Raw genomic sequence first — 20,357 nt, 5'->3', positions numbered from 1 at the left:
CCATTTTTCCCAATTCATATACAAACGGACATAGCACACAATATCATCAATTTCCACATCATTACACATTTCAGACAAGTTTTATACATGTATCAACATCATATATCACAAGTATTAACAAAAATCATGTAATCCATACGATTCCATCAAAACCTAATCAAAATTCCCAAACCCGACACATACGAATGAACTAAACAATAATCCTAATCAATCCTACTACCTACAATCGCATAAGGATTACTAACCCGAAGAATCCCCCTTACCTCAGAGTCGAATCTTCGAAGTTCTCCTACCCTTTAGGCTCTTCTCACTTTCACGTGTTCTTCAGTTCCAAAATCTGCTTCTTCTGCTTATGCTTCTCTTTCCCCAATTCCTTTATTTTATGAAAAATAAAATAAAATATTCTTAATGGGCTTGCTTAGTTAACACCCCCCCCTTTTACTAACTATCACACTCAGCCCAACACCATATTTTATCATTTTTTTTTCCAAATAATTCCCATAAATTATTAATTCCAATAATTAAATTAATAAAATAATTAAATTAATACACCAGAATTAACGGGGTGTTACATCTGGAACCATAAGTTTTGGTAACTCTCCTTCCATAACTAATGTACTTCTTGTAGAAGGATTAACGCATAACTTATTGTCCATAAGTCAATTAAGTGACAATGGTTATGATATAATCTTCAATCAAAAGTCTAGCAAGGCTGTAAGTCAGAAGGATGGCTCAATCCTATTTACAGGCAAGAGAAAGAACAACATCTATAAGATTGATCTTTCAGATCTTGAGAAGCAGAAGGTGACTTGCCTTATGTCTGTTTCTGAAGAGGAATGGGTCTGGCACAGAAGATTAGGACATGCTAGTTTGAGAAAGATTTCTCAGATTAACAAACTAAATCTGGTCAGAGGACCCCCAAATCTGAAATATAAATCAGATGCTCTTTGTGAAGCATGTCAGAAGGGCAAGTTCTCCAAACCTGCATTCAAATCTAAGAATGTTGTATCTTCCTCAAGGCCGTTAGAACTTCTGCATATTGATCTGTTTGGACCAGTCAAAACAACATCTATCAGAGGGAAGAAATATGGATTAGTCATCGTAGATGATTATAGCCGCTGGACATGGGTAAAGTTCTTAAAACACAAGGATGAGTCTCATTCAGTGTTCTTTGAATTCTGCACTCAGATCCAATCTGAGAAGGAGTGTAAAATCATAAAGGTCAGAAGTGATCATGGTGGCGAATTTGAGAACAGATTCTTTGAGGAGTTCTTCAAAGAAAATGGTATTGCCCATGATTTCTCTTGTCCTAGAACTCAGCAAAATGGAGTTGTAGAGCGAAAGAATAGGACTCTGCAAGAAATGGCCAGAACCATGATCAATGAGACCAATATGGCGAAGCACTTCTGGGCAGAAGCAATAAACACTGCGTGTTATATTCAGAATAGAATCTCTATAAGACCTATTCTAAATAAGACTCCTTATGAATTGTGGAAGAACAGAAAGCCCAACATTTCATATTTTCATCCTTTTGGATGTGTGTGTTTTATTTTGAATACTAAAGATCATCTTGGTAAGTTTGATTCTAAGGCACAAAAATGTTTTCTTCTTGGATATTCTGAACGCTCTAAAGGCTACAGAGTATACAATACTGAAACATTGGTTGTAGAAGAATCAATCAATATCAGGTTTGATGATAAGCTTGGTCTTGAAAAACCAAAGCAGTTTGAGAATTTTGCACATATAGATATTGTCATATCAGAAGCTGCAGAACCAAGAAGCAAAACTCCAGAAGCTGAAAGTCTCAGAAGCAATGGATCAGAAGATCAAGTTGCTGCATATTTAGAGCATCTCAGGATTTTTGAAGAACCAACTGTCAGAAGATCATCTAGACTTTTATCAGCTCACTCAGAAGATGTAATCCTTGGAAAGAAAGATGATCCCATCAAAACAAGAGCATTCCTTAAGAACAATGCAGACTGTCAATTAGGTCTTGTTTCTTGGATAGAGCCAACTTCTGTTGATCAAGCTCTAGAAGATCCAGACTGGATAATTGCCATGCAAGAAGAACTAAATCAGTTTACAAGGAATGATGTATGGGATTTGGTTCCTAGACCAAAAGGATTCAACATCATTGGTACTAAGTGGTAAGAAACAAAGCCAGACTGGTGGCTCAGGGATATAGTCAGCAAGAAGGGATTGACTATACAGAAACCTTTGCACCAGTGGACAGGTTAGAATCTATTCGCTTATTAATCTCTTTTGCCACTCAACATAACATCACTCTGTATCAGATGGATGTTAAGAGTGCCTTCTTAAATGGTTATATAGATGAGGAAGTCTATGTCCACCAACCTCCTGGTTTTGAAGACTCTAAGTCTCCAGAACATGTTTTCAAACTTAAGAAATCATTGTATGGATTGAAGCAAGCTCCCAGAGCTTGGTATGATAGATTAAGTTCTTTTCTTCTGGACAATGGTTTCACTAGAGGACAAGTGGACACAACTCTCTTCTGTAAAACAACTAAGAAGGATATTTTAATTTTTCAAATTTATGTTGATGATATTATCTTTGGAACATCTAATGCCTCACTGGGAAAGGAGTTTGCTAATTCTATGCAGGCTGAATTTGAAATGAGTATGATGGGAGAACTCAAGTATTTCCTTGGGATTCAAATCAACCAAACTTCTGATGGAACCTATGTTCATCAAATGAAGTATGTGAAAGAACTTCCGAAGAAGTTTAATCTTTCTAAAAGCAAAGAAGCCAAAACTCCTATGCATCCAACATGCGTCCTAGGTAAGGATGAGGTAAGTAAGAAGGTAGATCAGAAGTTGTACAGAGGTATGATTGGATCTCTCCTATACTTAACTGCTTCTAGACCTGACATTCTATTCAGTGTTTGTTTGTGTGCTAGATTCCAATCAGATCCTAGAGAATCTCACTTAACTGCTGTTAAGAGAATTCTGAGGTATCTGAAAGGTACTACTAACGTTGGCTTAGTGTACAGAAGATCTAAAGAATACAACTTAGTAGGATTCTGTGATGCTGACTATGCTGGAGACAGAATTGAAAGGAAAAACACTTCTGCAAGTTGTCAATTTCTTGGAAGTCATCTGATCTCCTGGTATAGCAAGAAGCAAGCTACAATAGCTCTTTCAACAACAGAAGCAGAATATGTTGATGTTGCTGGTTGTAGCACACAAATGCTCTGGATGAAGAGTCAGCTAGAAGATTATCAGATATATGAGAGTAACATTCCTATTTTCTGTGATAATACTTATGATATATGTTTATCTAAGAATCCTATCTTACATTCCAAAGCTAAACATATTGAGATTAAACATCATTTCATAAGGGACTATGTTCAGAAGGGTGTTATCTCTTTAAACTTTGTAGATACAGACCATCAATGGGCTGATATCTTTACAAAACCCCTGGCTGAAGATAGGTTTAAGTTCATTCTGAAGAATATCAGTATGGATTTGTGCCCAGAATGAGAAGATGAGAAGATCTCTGTATGAGTATCTTCTGAAATGTGTTAGGACTAGGCAGTCATAAGAAGTTCTGATATTAATCAATTAGAAATTCTGATTCTGTTATTTCTAACGTTTCATTATCTAAGTTGATTCAGAAGTTCTTTTAAAGCAAAACAGCTGTCACCCGTCTTTCCAGAAAATGAACACGTGTTCTCTATTTTTGGACAAGCATGCGTGTAGTTGAGGAGACGTCGCCCTAGGTAAATGTGCAAATCATTTCACTTTGTCACATTATCTCTCCTAATGTCACTTCTCATTAAATGCTCATTAATGTCTTTTTTCTTGTAATCATTTCATTTAAAACAATTTTCTTTTCTTTAATTTTAATTTCTTTTTCAAGCTGTTTAAATAACCCGCTTCATCTTCATTTCTTTTTTTCACTCTCTCTCCATTTGTGTGTCTCCCTCTCTCTCTGCATTTGTTTCCGTCAAACCCTAGTTTATGATTTGATCTCAAAGCATAATCATCATGTATTCATCTTCAAGTTCTTCAAGCCCAGTAGAAAGACTCACGTCTACTCAGATTCTTCTACGCAAATATGGGTATGCTCCTTTGAAAACATGCATGATTCCTACTGACGAACTGGAAGTTCTTTGTGAATCTGCTGTGGACTTCAACAACCTTAGAGCAAATGGTTTTCTGTGTGACGTCAGAATATTGGAGCAAGGATGGTCGAAATATCTTGATAGATTGGTTGGACCAATTTATCATGAACTTGTGAAGGACTTCTGGGTATATGCAACGGTTACCCCAACTGCTATCATTTCCTTCGTGCTAGGGCATGAAGTGGTTATTTCTGAAAAGCTCATCAGGAAGCTGTACAATCTGAATGATGAAGAAGGTTGTTCTGGTCTTCAACCTGGAACGGTTAACTGGTATCAAGTTGAAAATCAAATCTCTCTTGCCTTCGGAGCTGACTCTCATAAAACGGGCACCTTGAGGCCGTTTTATCAAGTATGGGGTGAGATTATTCTGGGTTCTCTTCACGACAGAAAGAAGATGTTCTCACCCTCCGCCTACATCAGTCCGGATCACAAGTACACTCTCTTCTGCATTGGTAGATAGATAGAACTCAACATCTCTCATATTCTGTTTGAGAATCTAAAGACTTCTATTTTTGAATCAAGAGAAGATGAAAGGGCGAAGTACCCTCATATTCCAAGGAACACTATTCCTTTCGCCAGAATGATATCTGACATTCTGACTGAAAGCAATCTGCTGGATTCCATCAGAACCCTTGATGCGTCCCAATTTCTTGGAGTGGTTCAAGGTCCTGTCTTCAACGTTGTGGATTTGTTCAGACTTGATCTCATCCAGACGGTATCTTCTGTTGGTACAAGCTTTCCTGACATTCTGTCAAGGAAAGTTCCTGTTGAAGGTTTTGTGATAGGAAAATAGCAAGTGTACTATTTTCGCCTATGTAGTAGTAATGGGAAAATCCCAAGTATCGAATCTCAAGGACTGCTTGACGATATAGAGTTTTATCAGTGTTTCAATTAAACAAAAGTTCAAAAGGTTGTTTTGATTGGTTTTGCAAATAAAGTAAATAAACAGAATAATAGAACGATGAACAGAGATGAGTAGATTGCTAGGGACGGTGAATGATTCTTCATGCAACGAATTCTCTGTCTCAATACAATAACATGCTTTTCATAGTTAATTACCGGTTCTTTAGAGTATCTAATCCTAAGGCCTTAGTGAAAAGATCTTTGACCTCACAACCTAATTACTATGTCCATAGATAATTACGGTTATGATCAAGCATTCCAATAACAAGAAATTCCGGTTACCATATGATATCCCTAGTCCTAGGTGATATAGATATTATATGTTCTTAATCATGTCCACAAATAATATGCCGTCCAGCTACACTATTCATTCATATTCAGAATCCGTTTTTCTGACGGATAAAGCATTATTAACGGATGAAGAACAAATTAACAAATACGAAAAGTAAAATAGTTATTGCATCAATTGAATGAATTCATCACAATCAGAATCAGGGTCACCCCCCTAGCAATGGGGGGTTTAGCTACTCATGAAAATAACAGAAACCATAGTGTAAATTGTAGACATTACAGATAAATGAAGGAAATCCAATCTTCAATGGCAAAAGCTCATAGAAATCTTCAATCCTTGCATAGAATCTGAGTTCTCCAGCCTTCTACAGTGTATTTTCGCTCCCAAATTCGTCGAACCCCTGTCCAAATGCAACCTCCTCCTTTTATTTCTGCCAAACTGGGCTTTTCAGCAAGAAAGCCCATTCTTTTACGTGCACACGCGTGTGGACACGCGTTTGGTGGCTGTTACACGCGTCCTGGGACGCGTCTTGGCAGGGGCAGGCATTCCTTTGTAATTCTGGCAGCTGGGACGCGTGTGGGCACGCGTCTGGCAGTCTGGGACGCGTCTGGGCACGCGTTTGGTGGCCTGGGACGCGTCTGGGCACGCGTTTGGTCAGCAGACCTCAGCATTTCACTTCCACACGCGTTTGGGGACGCGTTTGAGCAGCAGGATGCACTTTCATAGGCTCCACACGCGTGTGGGGACGCGTTTGGCCAGGCCATGTGCTTTTTCATCAGTTTCTTCACGTTTCGCACTGATTTTCTCCATTTCATTCATCTGAGCCTACAAACACTTAAACACAAAACCAAAGCATAAAATGACGAATAATAAATTAAAACATAAAATAAAATACTTAAAGATAACTAAAAACAGCGGTAAAAATACGTGTGAAAACCACTGATCAAACTCCCCCAAACTTAAACCGTTGCTTGACCTCAAGCGACAATTACAAGAGTTAATGACCTTCAAGGCACATCGGTATTCATACGTGAGATATCCAGTTTTATTGATCAAGAAACAGTGGTCCGACATTCACATGACGCGACGAGTTTCTGCTCCCACTTTAAACCTTAAGCTCCCCTTTTCGATACCTCTCCAACTATGCTTTGCACTTAAGTCTCTTTCCGATTTTCCTCCTCTTTCATTCGGACAATCACATTACGGCACTGTATTTCTCATAATAATCATCACATGCATGAGACAGATCAAGACTTTATATTTTCTTTTCTCTGGCACCAAACGAGCAGCATTTGCTACTTTCTTATTACCGATGAAATTTTCAAACTTTACAGTTGTATATTGTCCTTTTGGACGACGTTTGGGGATCAACCTCCTTTGGGCTGAATAACCGGGTAAGGGTTACCCAACTTAGCGAGCCGGTTGCCTTTTACCGCCTTTTCATCATTTGGTGCCAACCTTATATCCTTTATTTTTTTTTTCAACCAATCATCATGCATGTGAATCTGAATTATGCCAGACTGTATCAATAAACTACTCGAGGAGTACTTCTCAGGATACAAGTACTATGGTGCAAATCTACACGTTGGACTCGTATTTCATTTAAGGAACCAAGGGTGTTTAACCAAACCTCTTCTTGTCACATTATTCCGAACTTCCTGTCCTCAACCAATCCTCCCTTCATCTCTATATACTATTCCCGATCGCTCTTTAAGATCCAAACTCTTCAAAATTTAAAAATTTCGGTTAAAATTTGGGAGAATGATTTTGTAAGTCTTACACATATTATAGCAGCAAAATAAATTAAAAATGCAAAGAGTGAAACCTCCCCCAAACTTGAACAAAACATTGACCTCAATGTTTTAGAACAAGCCCGAGAGAGGTGACTCACAGAGGGTACTGCACTCCATAGCTTCCACTTGAAATGCCCCTTTTATTTCCTGAAAATAAAACAAACAAACAGAGAAATTAATTATTAAAACTGTGGGTTGCCTCCCACGAAGCGCTTCGTTTAACGTCGCATGGCTCGACGGTCCATTACCCTTTATTATGGAGGGTATTTTCTATTCCACACCTGGTTGCTTTTCACCTCCGCAACCAAAAACTCATGAAGATAAAAGGCATGGACAACTTTTCCCTTCAATTCACTTACCACATTCTTCTTGACTTTCTTAGCCTTCTTCGGACTTTTGATAGCTTCATGAGTTGTTTCTACCCGAGATGCTATGCTTGAAACTTTTTCTTGGAGCTGCTCAGGCTTTTTGTCTTTTTTTTCACTTTCTGTCGTACCACCAGAATTTTGATCATTCACAACCGCCCTATGTTTCTTAACTCCTAACATCTTCAAGGTTACTTCTTCATCAGAAGATCTCAGCGTTAGTGTCCCCTTTTCAATGTCGAGGTTGCAGCGACCTGTCGACAAAAATGGCCTCCCAAGAAGGATAGGAGTTTCTTCGTCTTCCGGAATGTCCATGACGTGGAAGTCCACGGGGAATACAAACTTATCCACTTCCACCAATACATCTTCTGCTACCCCATATGATTTCTTGATGGTGTGGTCGGCGAACCTTAACTGTGTCTTACTCTCACTAATCTTTTGCAACTCAAGCTTTTTAAAGATTGACAAAGGCATTAAACTCACACTAGAACCAGAATCGAGGAGTACCTTTTTAAAAGTTATGTTATTGATAGTGCATGGTATTGCCACCGCTCCCGGGTCTTTCCTCTTTATTGGGATCTTTCTTGCTGACGAGACTAAACCGCACTTCTCAGTTGCAATCTTTTGTTCTCCTTCCACTGATCTCTTTTTCGCCATCACCTCCTTCATAAATTTCCTATACAAGGGCATGTGCTCAAGTGCTTCAAAGAATGGTAGATTTACCTCTAGCCTTTTGAACAATTTAGTGAACTTCTCGAAGTCTTTCTCTTTTGACTTCTTCTTTGTCACTCTGGAAGGGAAAGGTAGTTTGATCTCCGGTTCAGCATCTTTCTTTTTTTCTTCAACTGGTTTAACCGGTGGTATCACAACTTCTGGCTCTTTCGAATTCTCTCTTATTTCTAGATCCACCTCTATTACCATAGGGTCATCTATTTCCTCTTTCTCTTTTTCTGATTCAGCCACCCTTTTGCTCCTTGTTGTAACAGCATTAATCTTCTCTTGATCTTTCGGATTTTTCACAGTTGCACTCGGAAAGTTACCTTGTGCCTGTAGAGTGATATGCTGTGCTATTTGACCCACCTGAACCTCTAGATTTTTTATTGAAGCTGTGGTGTTCCTATGGTTGTTTCTTGTCTCTTCTTGAAACTGAGAGCATTGTCCAGCCAATCTCTCGATAGCTACTTCCCACTCCGCCTTCTGAGGGCCTTGTTGTTGTTGTTGATCTTTCCAAGCGAAGTTGGGATGATTCTTCCACCCAGGATTATAGGTGTTAGAATAAGGATTATTTTGCCTCAGGAATTTGATTTCTTCAATTTGCTTGGGAGTTGCAACACAACATACAGTTTGATGAGGACCATTGCAAATTTCACATATTACAGGTTGAGCTTGTTGCACTTGAGCCACCCGTTGTGTACCTATATTCATAGCCTTCAATCTTTTTTCAACTTCAGCCGATATCGCATCTTCAACTCGGATTTTTGAGGTTTCCAGCTTGAGGTCAATGATTCCTTCTGGTTTACTGGCACACCTATCATACAGCTCCAAATGCTCATTTGCAGCTATAGCTTCAATGATTTTGATGATACCAGAGGCTGTTGTGAAATTTGTTGAGCCTCCAGCTGCTGTGTCGATTAACTGCTTTGTTTTCATTCTGAGCCCATTGACAAATACTTGCATCTGTTCAGTCTTGTCCATATTATGAGTGGGACATGCTACTAGAATTCTTTTGAATCTTTTGTAAGCATCTCCTAAGGGCTCACCCTCCTTCTGCTTGAAGTTCAAAATGTCACACCTCTTTCTTATAAAGACCGAGGCGGGGAAATACTCATTCAAGAAAGCCTTCTCCATTTCTTCCCATGATGTGATACTGCCTGCTGGAAGAGAATAAAACCACTCTTCTGCTTCTTCGGCTAAAGTGAACGGGAACATTCTCAGCTTCTTTGCTTCTTCTGTATGCCCTTCAATTTTTAGAGTTGTGCTCATGGTCAGAAATCTCTGCAGGTGCTTGTTTGCATCTTCATTTACCTTTCCGGTGAAAGGTTTCCTTTCAAGCTGATTGATTGTGCTTGGATGTAGTTGAAAATTTGCAGCATTTACCGGTTGGTTGACAATTGTTTGTCTTCCCCCCGGTGTGTTTGCAGCACCATAGTCACCAAGGAGTCTCTCAGGAGGAGGAGGATTTTCACCCATGGTTTCTTCTTCACTTTCAGACTCTGAATCGGAATGAACTGACACAATTTCCTCTTCCGGTTCCAGTTTAGCCAACCGAGCTTGTCTTCGCCTTGCGTGCAAAGTTCTTTCGATTTCTGCGTCAAAAAGAAATTCAGCTGAGGCCTTACCTCGCATACACAGATTAGACAAATATTAGAATTAGGAAAAATAAATAAAAAGTGCAGAAAATAAAATTTTAGTCGCAGAGCAACAAAATTTTAATTGAAATAAATCTAGAACTCTATAATCTTCGGCAGTCCCCGGCAACGGCGCCAAAAACTTGATAGGAAAATAGCAAGTGTACTATTTTCGCCTATGTAGTAGTAATGGGAAAATCCCATGTATCGAATCTCAAGGACTGCTTGACGATATAGAGTTTTATCAGTGTTTCAATTAAACAAAAGTTCAAAAGGTTGTTTTGATTGGTTTTGCAAATAAAGTAAATAAACAGAATAATAGAACGATGAACAGAGATGAGTAGATTGCTAGGGACGGTGAATGATTCTTCATGCAACGAATTCTCTGTCTCAATACAATAACATGCTTTTCATAGTTAATTACCGGTTCTTTAGAGTATCTAATCCTAAGGCCTTAGTGAAAAGATCTTTGACCTCACAACCTAATTACTATGTCCATAGATAATTACGGTTATGATCAAGCATTCCAATAACAAGAAATTCCGGTTACCATATGATATCCCTAGTCCTAGGTGATATAGATATTATATGTTCTTAATCATGTCCACAAATAATATGCCGTCCAGCTACACTATTCATTCATATTCAGAATCCGTTTTTCTAACGGATAAAGCATTATTAACGGATGAAGAACAAATTAACAAATACGAAAAGTAAAATAGTTATTGCATCAATTGAATGAATTCATCACAATCAGAATCAGGGTCACCCCCCTAGCAATGGGGGGTTTAGCTACTCATGAAAATAACAGAAACCATAGTGTAAATTGTAGACATTACAGATAAATGAAGGAAATCCAATCTTCAATGGCAAAAGCTCATAGAAATCTTCAATCCTTGCATAGAATCTGAGTTCTCCAGCCTTCTACAGTGTATTTTCGCTCCCAAATTCGTCGAACCCCTGTCCAAACGCAACCTCCTCCTTTTATTTCGTCCAAACTGGGCTTTTCAGCAAGAAAGCCCATTCTTTTACGTGCACACGCGTGTGGACACGCGTTTGGTGGCTGTTACACGCGTCCTGGGACGCGTCTTGGCAGGGGCAGGCATTCCTTTGTAATTCTGGCAGCTGGGACGCGTGTGGGCACGCGTCTGGCAGTTTGGGACGCGTCTGGGCACGCGTTTGGTGGCCTGGGACGCGTCTGGGCACGCGTTTGGTCAGCAGACCTCAGCATTTCACTTCCACACGCGTTTGGGGACGCGTTTGAGCAGCAGGATGCACTTTCATAGGCTCCACACGCGTGTGGGGACGCGTTTGGCCAGGCCATGTGCTTTTTCATCAGTTTCTTCACGTTTCGCACTGATTTTCTCCATTTCATTCATCTGAGCCTACAAACACTTAAACACAAAACCAAAGCATAAAATGACGAATAATAAATTAAAACATAAAATAAAATACTTAAAGATAACTAAAAACAGCGGTAAAAATACGTGTGAAAACCACTGATCATTTTGCCAAATTGTTCCATCGAGAACTTCACAAGGCTGTCAAGCATCACTTGGAAGATTCTGTCCGGAAGCAATCAGAAGTTGATCCTGCTTGGATCCGTGGAAGAGTACTTCTGTCCAAAGCTGATCTTCAGAAGAAGGATCAGAAGAAACAACCGGCTAGGCTAAAAAGAAAGGCTCAAGAAGATGAGGCCAAGCAAGCCAAGAAGCTGAGGGTCACCTATGATCCTGACAAGGTGAACTCTCCTGAATACAAGCAGCAGAAGATCAGAGGTTCGTTTCGTACTCCCAGATCAGCAAATTCCCCTTCTGCATCAGTTACAAGGCATGTCTTTACACCTCCTCCTTCTGTTCCTCTATCTTCTACCCAACAACTTCCTTCTGAACCCCAAAATATCTTCTCTATACCTAATCCTCTTCCACCTTCTCTTTCCTTTCCAGTCTTAAACCCTACTCCAATGAGTATCCTTCCCCCAACTCCTTCTAATAAACCATCTTCATCAACCCCCATCATAATAATTCCTTCTTCTCCTACCCCTATCACAGATATTACTTCATCCTCAATCATCCCCACAGACATCCCATCCTCCTCAAACACCGTACCTTCCCATTCTCTATCCCATCCTCTACCTACCAGAAAATCCAACCCCTACTGTCTTCTCTACCCTGACTACAAATTCACCTTCAACCCACCTGAACCCCGTATCTACCTGGAGCTGTTCAGACATGAGGTGATTAGCAGGCTGGATCTTCTGAAGGATGCCTTCTTCAGTGGTCTTGATGATGTTTCTACGAGAAACCTCTGGAGAGATTTTCGCCAGGATTTTCAAGTAGGAGCTATGGGAGTACAGAAGAGACTAGTGGCTGTTGCCCCTGGGTATGCTGGTTATCTTCTGGAGGGAGACAATGGTATCTACTATCATCCCCTCAGAAACTGTGTTGCTACTGAAGAGAAGCGGTTTGTGGATGAACTAGAGGAAGCAAGAATTGCTGCTGCAATGGAAGCAAATCCTTGCAGAGAAATTGTGGTATGGAAGCCTCAATACCCTATTCTGCTGGGAGATTTCAAGACTCTCTTTGACTTTATGAGGGAAAATCCTTCTGTGGAAGACCCAAGCTTGGTCATTCCAGAAGTTGTTGACCCACCAGAAGTTGAAGGACCTTCTTCCCCCAGGAATCTTGCTGCCATTCTTCAGGCACTTGAAGATGGAGATTCTGAGGTTCCGGCTGCAGAATTTGGAGATGCTTCTATGCAAGAAGCAGATGTTGAGGATCATGTTGCTGAATCTATTCCTGTTGAGGAAAATCAAGCAAATGATCTAACTATGGAAGCTGCAGATCATAATGCCATCCCTGTGGATAGAAGCTGTGAAGCTTCTTCTGATGAACCTTCCCGTCTTGCAAGGACTCTGGAAGTTATTCAGAAGAACCAGGAAGAGCAGAGATCAATCAATGCTGAATTTCGAGCTTTCATGGAAAGGCAGAATGAGAGCAACAGTGGGATTCATGAGATGCTGGCCAAGATCATGTCAAAGCTAGGGTCATCTTAGATTGAGTCTTAGTTGTTTTTCTCTTTTGTTTTGCTGCATCTGTTTTTGCATCTTCTTTTGCTTTCCTCTTGAACTTCTGTACCTCTGTTTCTTTGAGCTTAAATGAAAATTATCCTTTTCTTCCATCTGTTTGTTTTTGTTTTTCGTCTAAATCTTTTATGTTTTTGATGTTATGACAAAAAGGGGGAGAAATATGTGATAAATGATCTGATTTAATTTTATCAGTTGCTGGGAGAAAGGCTCCACATTTCTAACAGAACTTGCAAAGTTCTATGTTTTTAAGTGTTGTCTTGTAGGAATTGAAGATCCTCCTTAAAGCTCAACATGAGAAGCAAAGAGATGGGGAAAAGCAATTCTATAAAGAATCAAGCTTTTGGAAATTGAAGCAAGCTGAGTGCTAGAAAGCTTTAAGATCAAAAGCAAGAAGGAAGAATGTTCAGATATTCTGATGACAGAATATACTTTCATTTCTTTTCCTTATATGTTCTGATGCATGTTTTTAGTTACAAAATATGCTCTGAAACATTATGTCTATTTGCTCTGATACATATTATATGTTCTGAAACATATTCTATGTTCTGATTCATTCATGCTGACTTTTGTCGTTCAGTTTTGTTCTGTAACATTTCAGGATGTAGAGATGCTCTGATGATGCTCTGGTACATTCAATAATGTTCTGATACAATCTAGCATGCTATGATTCAAGAAGATATTCAAGCTCTGAAGCTGTCCTATGGAAGCAAGAATCAGAAGCTGTGAATACTCTGAAGATCTAGGAAATTCAAGTTCTGATGCTGTCCTATGGAAGCAAGAATCAGAAGCTGTGAATGTTCTGAAGATATAAGCATAAGTGAACGTCTCTACTGAAATACTCAGGGAAGTCTTTTATTTATAAAATTCTTCTAGTATTAATTTCAGGGGGAGATTATTCATCTCAGGGGGAGATTGTTGATCTCAGGGGGAGACATATTCACATGTTATCTATATGCTTATGCTATAGCTGTGTAATTGTCTTTAGCCGTCTATCCTTTCTGATCGCAAATTCATATCATTTATGTATGTTTTTGTCATCATCAAAAAGGGGGAGATTGTTAGAACAAGATTTGTTCTGATCAATATTCTTAGTTTTGATGATAACAAGGATATGAATTTTGTATGAGATAATGTGGTACTCTAATACTATGCAATTTCTGTTTCAGGAACTATACAAAGAGCATGCACAAAATCAGCGCAAGAAGCACTGACTCAGAAGGTTCAGCATGCAACATCAGAACATGGTCTGGCAAGACATCAGAAGATGGTCAAGCAGAATCAGAACATGGGTCTATGAAAGCATCAGAAGAACTTGAGTTCAGAAGCAGAAGCACCGAAGTTCTCATGGTATCACGCTCAGAAGCACTTCAAGGTCAGAAGACAAGAAGATGCTCTGCACCAAGCTGTTTGACTCTGATGATATTCAAACGTTGTATACACAAACATCAGATCAGAAGCAAGTACAAGATGGCAGGCTGCGCTGACTGACAAAAGGAACGTTAGAAGCTATTAAAGGCAACGTCAGTAGACACAGCGGAAACAAGGCTCAAGGTAGTTGACAAAAGAGTGAAACATTAAATGCAATGCGGTACGGATTACACAAAGCATTAATTGCTCCCAACGGTCATCTTCTCAAGTGCCTATATATATGAAGTTCTGATGAGAAGCTCAATACGATACTTGTGCATAATACAGAAACACTGTCAAATTCAAAAGCTTTCAAACTTCATCATCAAACTCACTACATTGCTGTTGTAATATATTAGTGAGATTAAGCTTAAACTTTAAGAGAAATATCACAGTTGTGATTATAGCTTTTCAGAAGCATTGTAATACTCTTAGAATTCGTTTACATTAATTTGTAAAGGACTAGAGTGATCAGGGTTTTTATCAGTATACTCTAGAAAGTCTTAGCATTTGTCTAAGCAGTTTGTTCCTAGAGTGATCAGGTTGTGATCAGGATACTCTAGAAGACTTAGAGAGACTCTAAGTGGAAAACCATTGTAATCAAGTGTGATTAGTGGATTAAATCCTCAGGTGAGGTAAATCACTCCAAGGGGGTGGACTGGAGTAGTTTAGTTAACAACGAACCAGGATAAAAATCATTGTGCAAATTGTTTTTATCTTACAAGTTTTAAAGCTACACTTATTCAAACCCCCCCTTTCTAAGTGTTTTTCCATCCTTCATGAATCTCTTGTTTTGAAATCTTATCTTTGATTTATATTATTGTTGAAAAAGATAATATAAATATTATTTTAGAGGTTTATTCAAACAATGCATGAATCGTAGAAATAGATCTATGGATTGTTTATCACTTGTATTGCTAGATAATGATGGTTAGATGCATGTTTAGGTGAAGAAATTACCTAAAGTTTTATTTAACAATTATTACAATATTATTTAGGAATAAATGATATTGAGGCAATACTAGATTGTATTCATGAAATTAGAATTCATATACATGGTTTGAGGAAATGCATGAGTTTGGAATAGTGAACACTAATCTTGGCAAAACATTTTTTATTTGAGAAAATCATATTTTACTATCTTAGTTTATTTCTAAAATTCAAGATAAATTCCAAACACAAACCAAACCAATTTTTATTTATCAACTTAAAATGATAGCAACTGTAGAACGGAGGTAATATCACCCAATCTCTGTGGATACGATACAAAAAATATTTGCCGAAAATATATTTCTCAACAGTCAACTATGTGTGAACCATGTCAGACAATCGTAGATGAAGGTCCACTAGGTGTGAACAATGTCAGAGATGCACTGGTGATGGTCGACTATGAGTGTACCATGTCAGACAGCCAATTGATGATGATTGACTATGTGTGAACCATTATAGATAGTTAATTGATGATGGTCGACTATGTGTGAACCATGTTAGGGATGCATAGAAGACATTCGACTATGCATAAAAGATCATTTTTGAATTTTCTCGAAATTGATATTAACATTTTAAAGAAAAAATAAATTAATATTCCATTATTGATATTTTAAAGTGACAATTATTTTTGATAAAAATACATTTCAATTGAGATATTATTTATTAGACAGTTTAATTAAAATTTTCTTTAAAAACAATATGCATAAAAATTAACATTAAAATATTCCAAGAAATTTATTTTTGTCTTTTGTATTTCAAGGTATTTGTTACTGTTATTTTATTTGTTATATATATATATATATATATATATATATATATATATATATATATATATATATATATATATATATATATTATAAATTTAATGAATTTAAAAAAAATGGAATTTTATATGAAAATAAATTTCACATTTATTTTTCTTTCCCTCATAGATGCTAAAAGTTTTCCCACCTATTTTTTTTACATTGCCTCTCATATTCTAAAACTTTCCCTCCTATTTTTAGCTTAGATGAAAAAAAATTATATAAAAAAGATAATTTCTGAATTTTCTAAACCAGTCTCCACATTTGTTTTCTCTCTAATTTGATATCCTCACATTATTTGTTCTATCTTATTTTCTCAAAGCTCCTCCTCCTTCAAAGAGCTATCTCTGTATCTCTCTGAACAATTTCACCTATTAGTGTCTACAATGGCCTTAGGTGTTCGGCAATTGAAGAAAGATTTAAATCCATTAATTTATAACGAAGGTAATCCCGACATATTTACGGCGGAGGTGTTCCTGAGGTAGGCACCACATGTTTTATTTCTATTCTTAAGTGCTATATAAATGTCGTTTAAATAGTTTTTTTGCGGAATTTTTCTTATGCATGCCAATTTCTTCTCAAATTCATGATTTTGGAAAACATACCAGTATGCAATGGGAAAATATGCAATGGGAATATATGTTACCAACTATCAATTTCAAATGGTAATGTTCACTTGTTTAAATGATTAAAAGCGTGTTATTCTTCTAGTGTGCTCTGCTTGGTACTTTTGCTTCATTGCTTATGATACCTTAGCCTATGTACTGTACTATCCTCAAAAGCCATTGATGATTCTGTGGTGAAATATGGAAATGAACAAGTTCTAAAATAATTATAATGGTAGATTCTCAAGAAAAAATAATGATAATATTAATGATACATTCACATGTACTTAATTCTATTTTCATAAAAGCTTCTAAATTATAAGGAAAATTATAGTGAAGTTAACTAGTTTTTTTATTTACTTTTCATGTTTCAGGTTTTTCTTCTGTGATTGTTAAGTGGCTGCAACATATATTGGTTCAACACAGTATGCTTTGTTCTCTGCATTTAAAATTTCCCAGCTAACAGACCCTTGGCATTATCACTCACTGTGAGTTTCAATGGTGTTAGTGCATCACTTTATACACTAGCGGAAAATTCGACAAACTCTTCATTAGATAAGCCTTTTCTTCTACTAATCTCTGTGGATACGATACAAAAAATATTTGCCGAAAGTATACTTTTCAACAAATTGGCGCCGTTACCGGGGATTGGCGTTTGATATTGCAAGCATTGCAACAGTTCATTGTTTTAAGTTTGTTACTTTATTCTTAACTCTTATGCGTTTCACTTGGTTTGCTAGTTTTGTAGATTTTTGTGCATGCAAGAAAAAGCTACCAAAGAGCAATTTCATTTTGATCCCGAAATTGAAAGAACACTCCGAAGGCTCAATAGCAAGACACGAAGAAGAAGGAAGTTAGCCCAAGAGAAGCGACAAAGAAAAGAGGCATCTACTTCTTCTAACAATCAAATTAAAGAAGTAGTTGTAGACACTTTTGAAGGAGATATGGCGGGTGTTGTTCCAACCGAAATGTCCGCCAATTGTCCAAGACGCACCGCTCAATTTGCACGTAATGCTCAAGGTGGAGAAAATACGAAAATGAAGACCTGAATCCTTCAACTTGTTTATGCAAATCCATTCATCGGAATGGATCATGAGGATCCCTGCGCACACCTCACCAAGTTTTATGAGATTGCGGGTTCAACGGGAGTTGATGCAGCAAATGAAGAATCATTGTTCAAGATGCTCTTTCCACATTCATTAATGGGGAAAGCCAAAGAATGGTATCTTGATCAATTACCAAACATGATGACGGGTTGGAATTTATTGGAAGAAATTTTTTTAGAAAGATATTTTCCTCAATCCCGATTTATGGAGGCCAAAACGGAAATTGCGGTATTCACTCAAGGAAGCAACGAATCCTTGAATTAGGCTTGGGAAAGATTCAAATCCATGCTTAGAAAATGCCAGGGTCATGGTTTTGATGATCTCACACAAATTCACATCTTCCGCAATGGGCTTCAACCGGTGCACAAAACACTTTTGGATGCTACCGCGGGTCGATCCTTAATGTCAAAAAGCGCGGAGGATGCAACAATGATAATTGATCGTATGGCACTCAATGATCTCTAAACTCAACATGATAGGAGTCCATCAAAAAGGAAGCCAGGTGTTCTTGAATTAAACACCAATGATGCCATCCTTGCTCAAAACAAGATTCTCTCTTAACAAGTTGAGTTACTCACCAAGCAAATGTCGAAGCTCCCACAACAAATGAAGGAAATTCATGGAATGCAAATGACTTCTCAAGTAGCAGGTTGTTAACTTTGCAAAGGTGACCACCCTACCGGCTTTTGTCCACCACCCGAAGGAGAGGAAGTTAATTATGTGAACAACCAACATCAAGGCTATCAAAGGCAACCTCCATACCACAACAATTCTTATCAAAGGAAAAACCAAGGATTCCAACCCTAAATATTCAACAACCAACACAATCAACATCAAAGTCCGTATCAAAGTCGAATTCCACAAGGTTAAAGTCAACAACCTCAAAGCAGAAGCTCAAAATTGGAAGACACTCTCAACCAATTCATGCAACTTTCTATGGAGAATCAAAAGACTAATCTGGCTGCCATAAAAAATTTAGAGAATCAAGTAGGGCAACTTGCAAAACAATTGGCCGAACAACAAACGGGACCTTCTTTTTCCGCAAACACTCAACTTAACCCAAAAGAGTATTGCAAAGCAATTGTCACAAGGAGCGGAAGAGAGGTGAACAATGAAGCTAATGAGGAAGTAATAGTGGAGGATGATGGATTTGTTGTTGTTGAAGATGAGGAGGATGAGATAATGGTTGAAAAAGAAAAAGAAAAAGAAGAGGAGGAAGTAGTCAAAAAAGAAAGAGAAAAAAAATGAAAGTAGCAAAAAAGAGAAAAATGTGAAGAAGAATAAAAGAGAAGGAAAATGAGTGAGTATAAACCCCGTACAAAACTTACCTTACCCACGTGCACCATCAAGGAGGGAGAACGCAAGACACTATGCTAGGTTCATGGATATATTTAAGCAACTTCAAATAAATATTCCATTTGCCGAAGCATTAGAACACATGCCAAAATATGCAAAATTCTTGAAGGACATCCTCACCAAAAAGAAGCGATATCTGGATAACGAAACCATCATGCTTGATGCTCAATGTAGTGCTATCATTCAAAGAACCCTTCCAAGAAAAGAAACCGTTCCGGGACGAGTCATCCTACCAGTCACCATTGGAGGTACTTATATTGGCAATGGTCTAATTGATTTGGGTTCTAGCATTAATATCATTCATTTGTCTATCATAAAGAGGTTGAGGAATATTGAGATGAAGTCTACCCGAATGACACTACAACTAGCCAATAAGTCTACAACCTCACCCCATGGAGTTGCTCAAAACATATTGGTAAAAGTTGACAAATTCTTATTCCCAGTAGATTTTGTGGTGGTGGATATGGAAGAAGATAGAGATGTTCCGTTGAATCTTGGAAGTCCATTTATGAAAACAGCCCAGATGATGATAGATATTGATGATGGACTCATGAAAGTGAGAGTGCAAGATGAGGAGGTCACTTTTAATCTCTTCGAAGCGATGAAGCACCCCAAAGAAAAGCACGATGTTTTCCGTATGGATGTCAGTAAAGAGGAAGTCGTGGGAGTTGCCAATCATGTTCATATCTCTAGTCCATTAGAGAAATGTCTCATAGGTGATTACAACAATTCTTTCAAAGATGAAGAAGAAGAAATCGAGGCTATTTTGGAAATATTGGAGTCTTATGGAGAAATTGATCAAAAGGAGGAGAAGATAGAGGAATTATATGCGGAAAAGAAAGTGGAAGAAACCAAAGTTGAATTAAAGTTTCTGCCCACTCATTTGAAGTATGTATTCCTTGGCAAAAATTCACCAAACCGGTGATAATTAGTAGTGCTCTATTACCAAAGGAGGAAAATAGGTTAATTGAGGTGTTGAAAAGAAATGAGGGGGCTTTAGGTTGGGTGTTGTCCGATTTGAAGGGAATTATCCCAGCTTATTCTATGCACAACATTGTGATGGAAGACGATTTCAAGCCTGTAACACAACCATAAAGGCGTTTGAATCCGTCTATGAAGGAGGTAGTTAGGACAGAGGTGATTAAACTATTGGAAGC

At 38.0% G+C, this 20,357-nt stretch overlaps 1 protein-coding gene across 1 annotated transcript; it reads left to right on the top strand.

The window, feature by feature from the left end:
* The first annotated feature begins 19,225 nt into the window (after positions 1-19,225).
* On the top strand, positions 19,226-20,125 carry LOC131634887 (uncharacterized). The gene has a single exon (XM_058905511.1). The coding sequence runs from the start codon at positions 19,226-19,228 to the stop codon at positions 20,123-20,125; it is 900 nt and encodes a 299-aa protein (XP_058761494.1).
* The last annotated feature ends 232 nt before the right edge of the window (positions 20,126-20,357 follow it).

This window comes from Vicia villosa, unplaced genomic scaffold (assembly GCF_029867415.1).
Source record: "Vicia villosa cultivar HV-30 ecotype Madison, WI unplaced genomic scaffold, Vvil1.0 ctg.001375F_1_1_2_unsc, whole genome shotgun sequence".
NCBI lineage: Eukaryota > Viridiplantae > Streptophyta > Magnoliopsida > Fabales > Fabaceae > Vicia > Vicia villosa.
This window is presented reverse-complemented; position numbering and strand designations above follow the sequence as displayed.

Bases quoted from the DNA above. Each gene is read 5' to 3' on its own strand.
- LOC131634887 (XM_058905511.1), top strand. From the start codon at position 19,226: ATGGATATATTTAAGCAACTTCAAATAAATATTCCATTTGCCGAAGCA.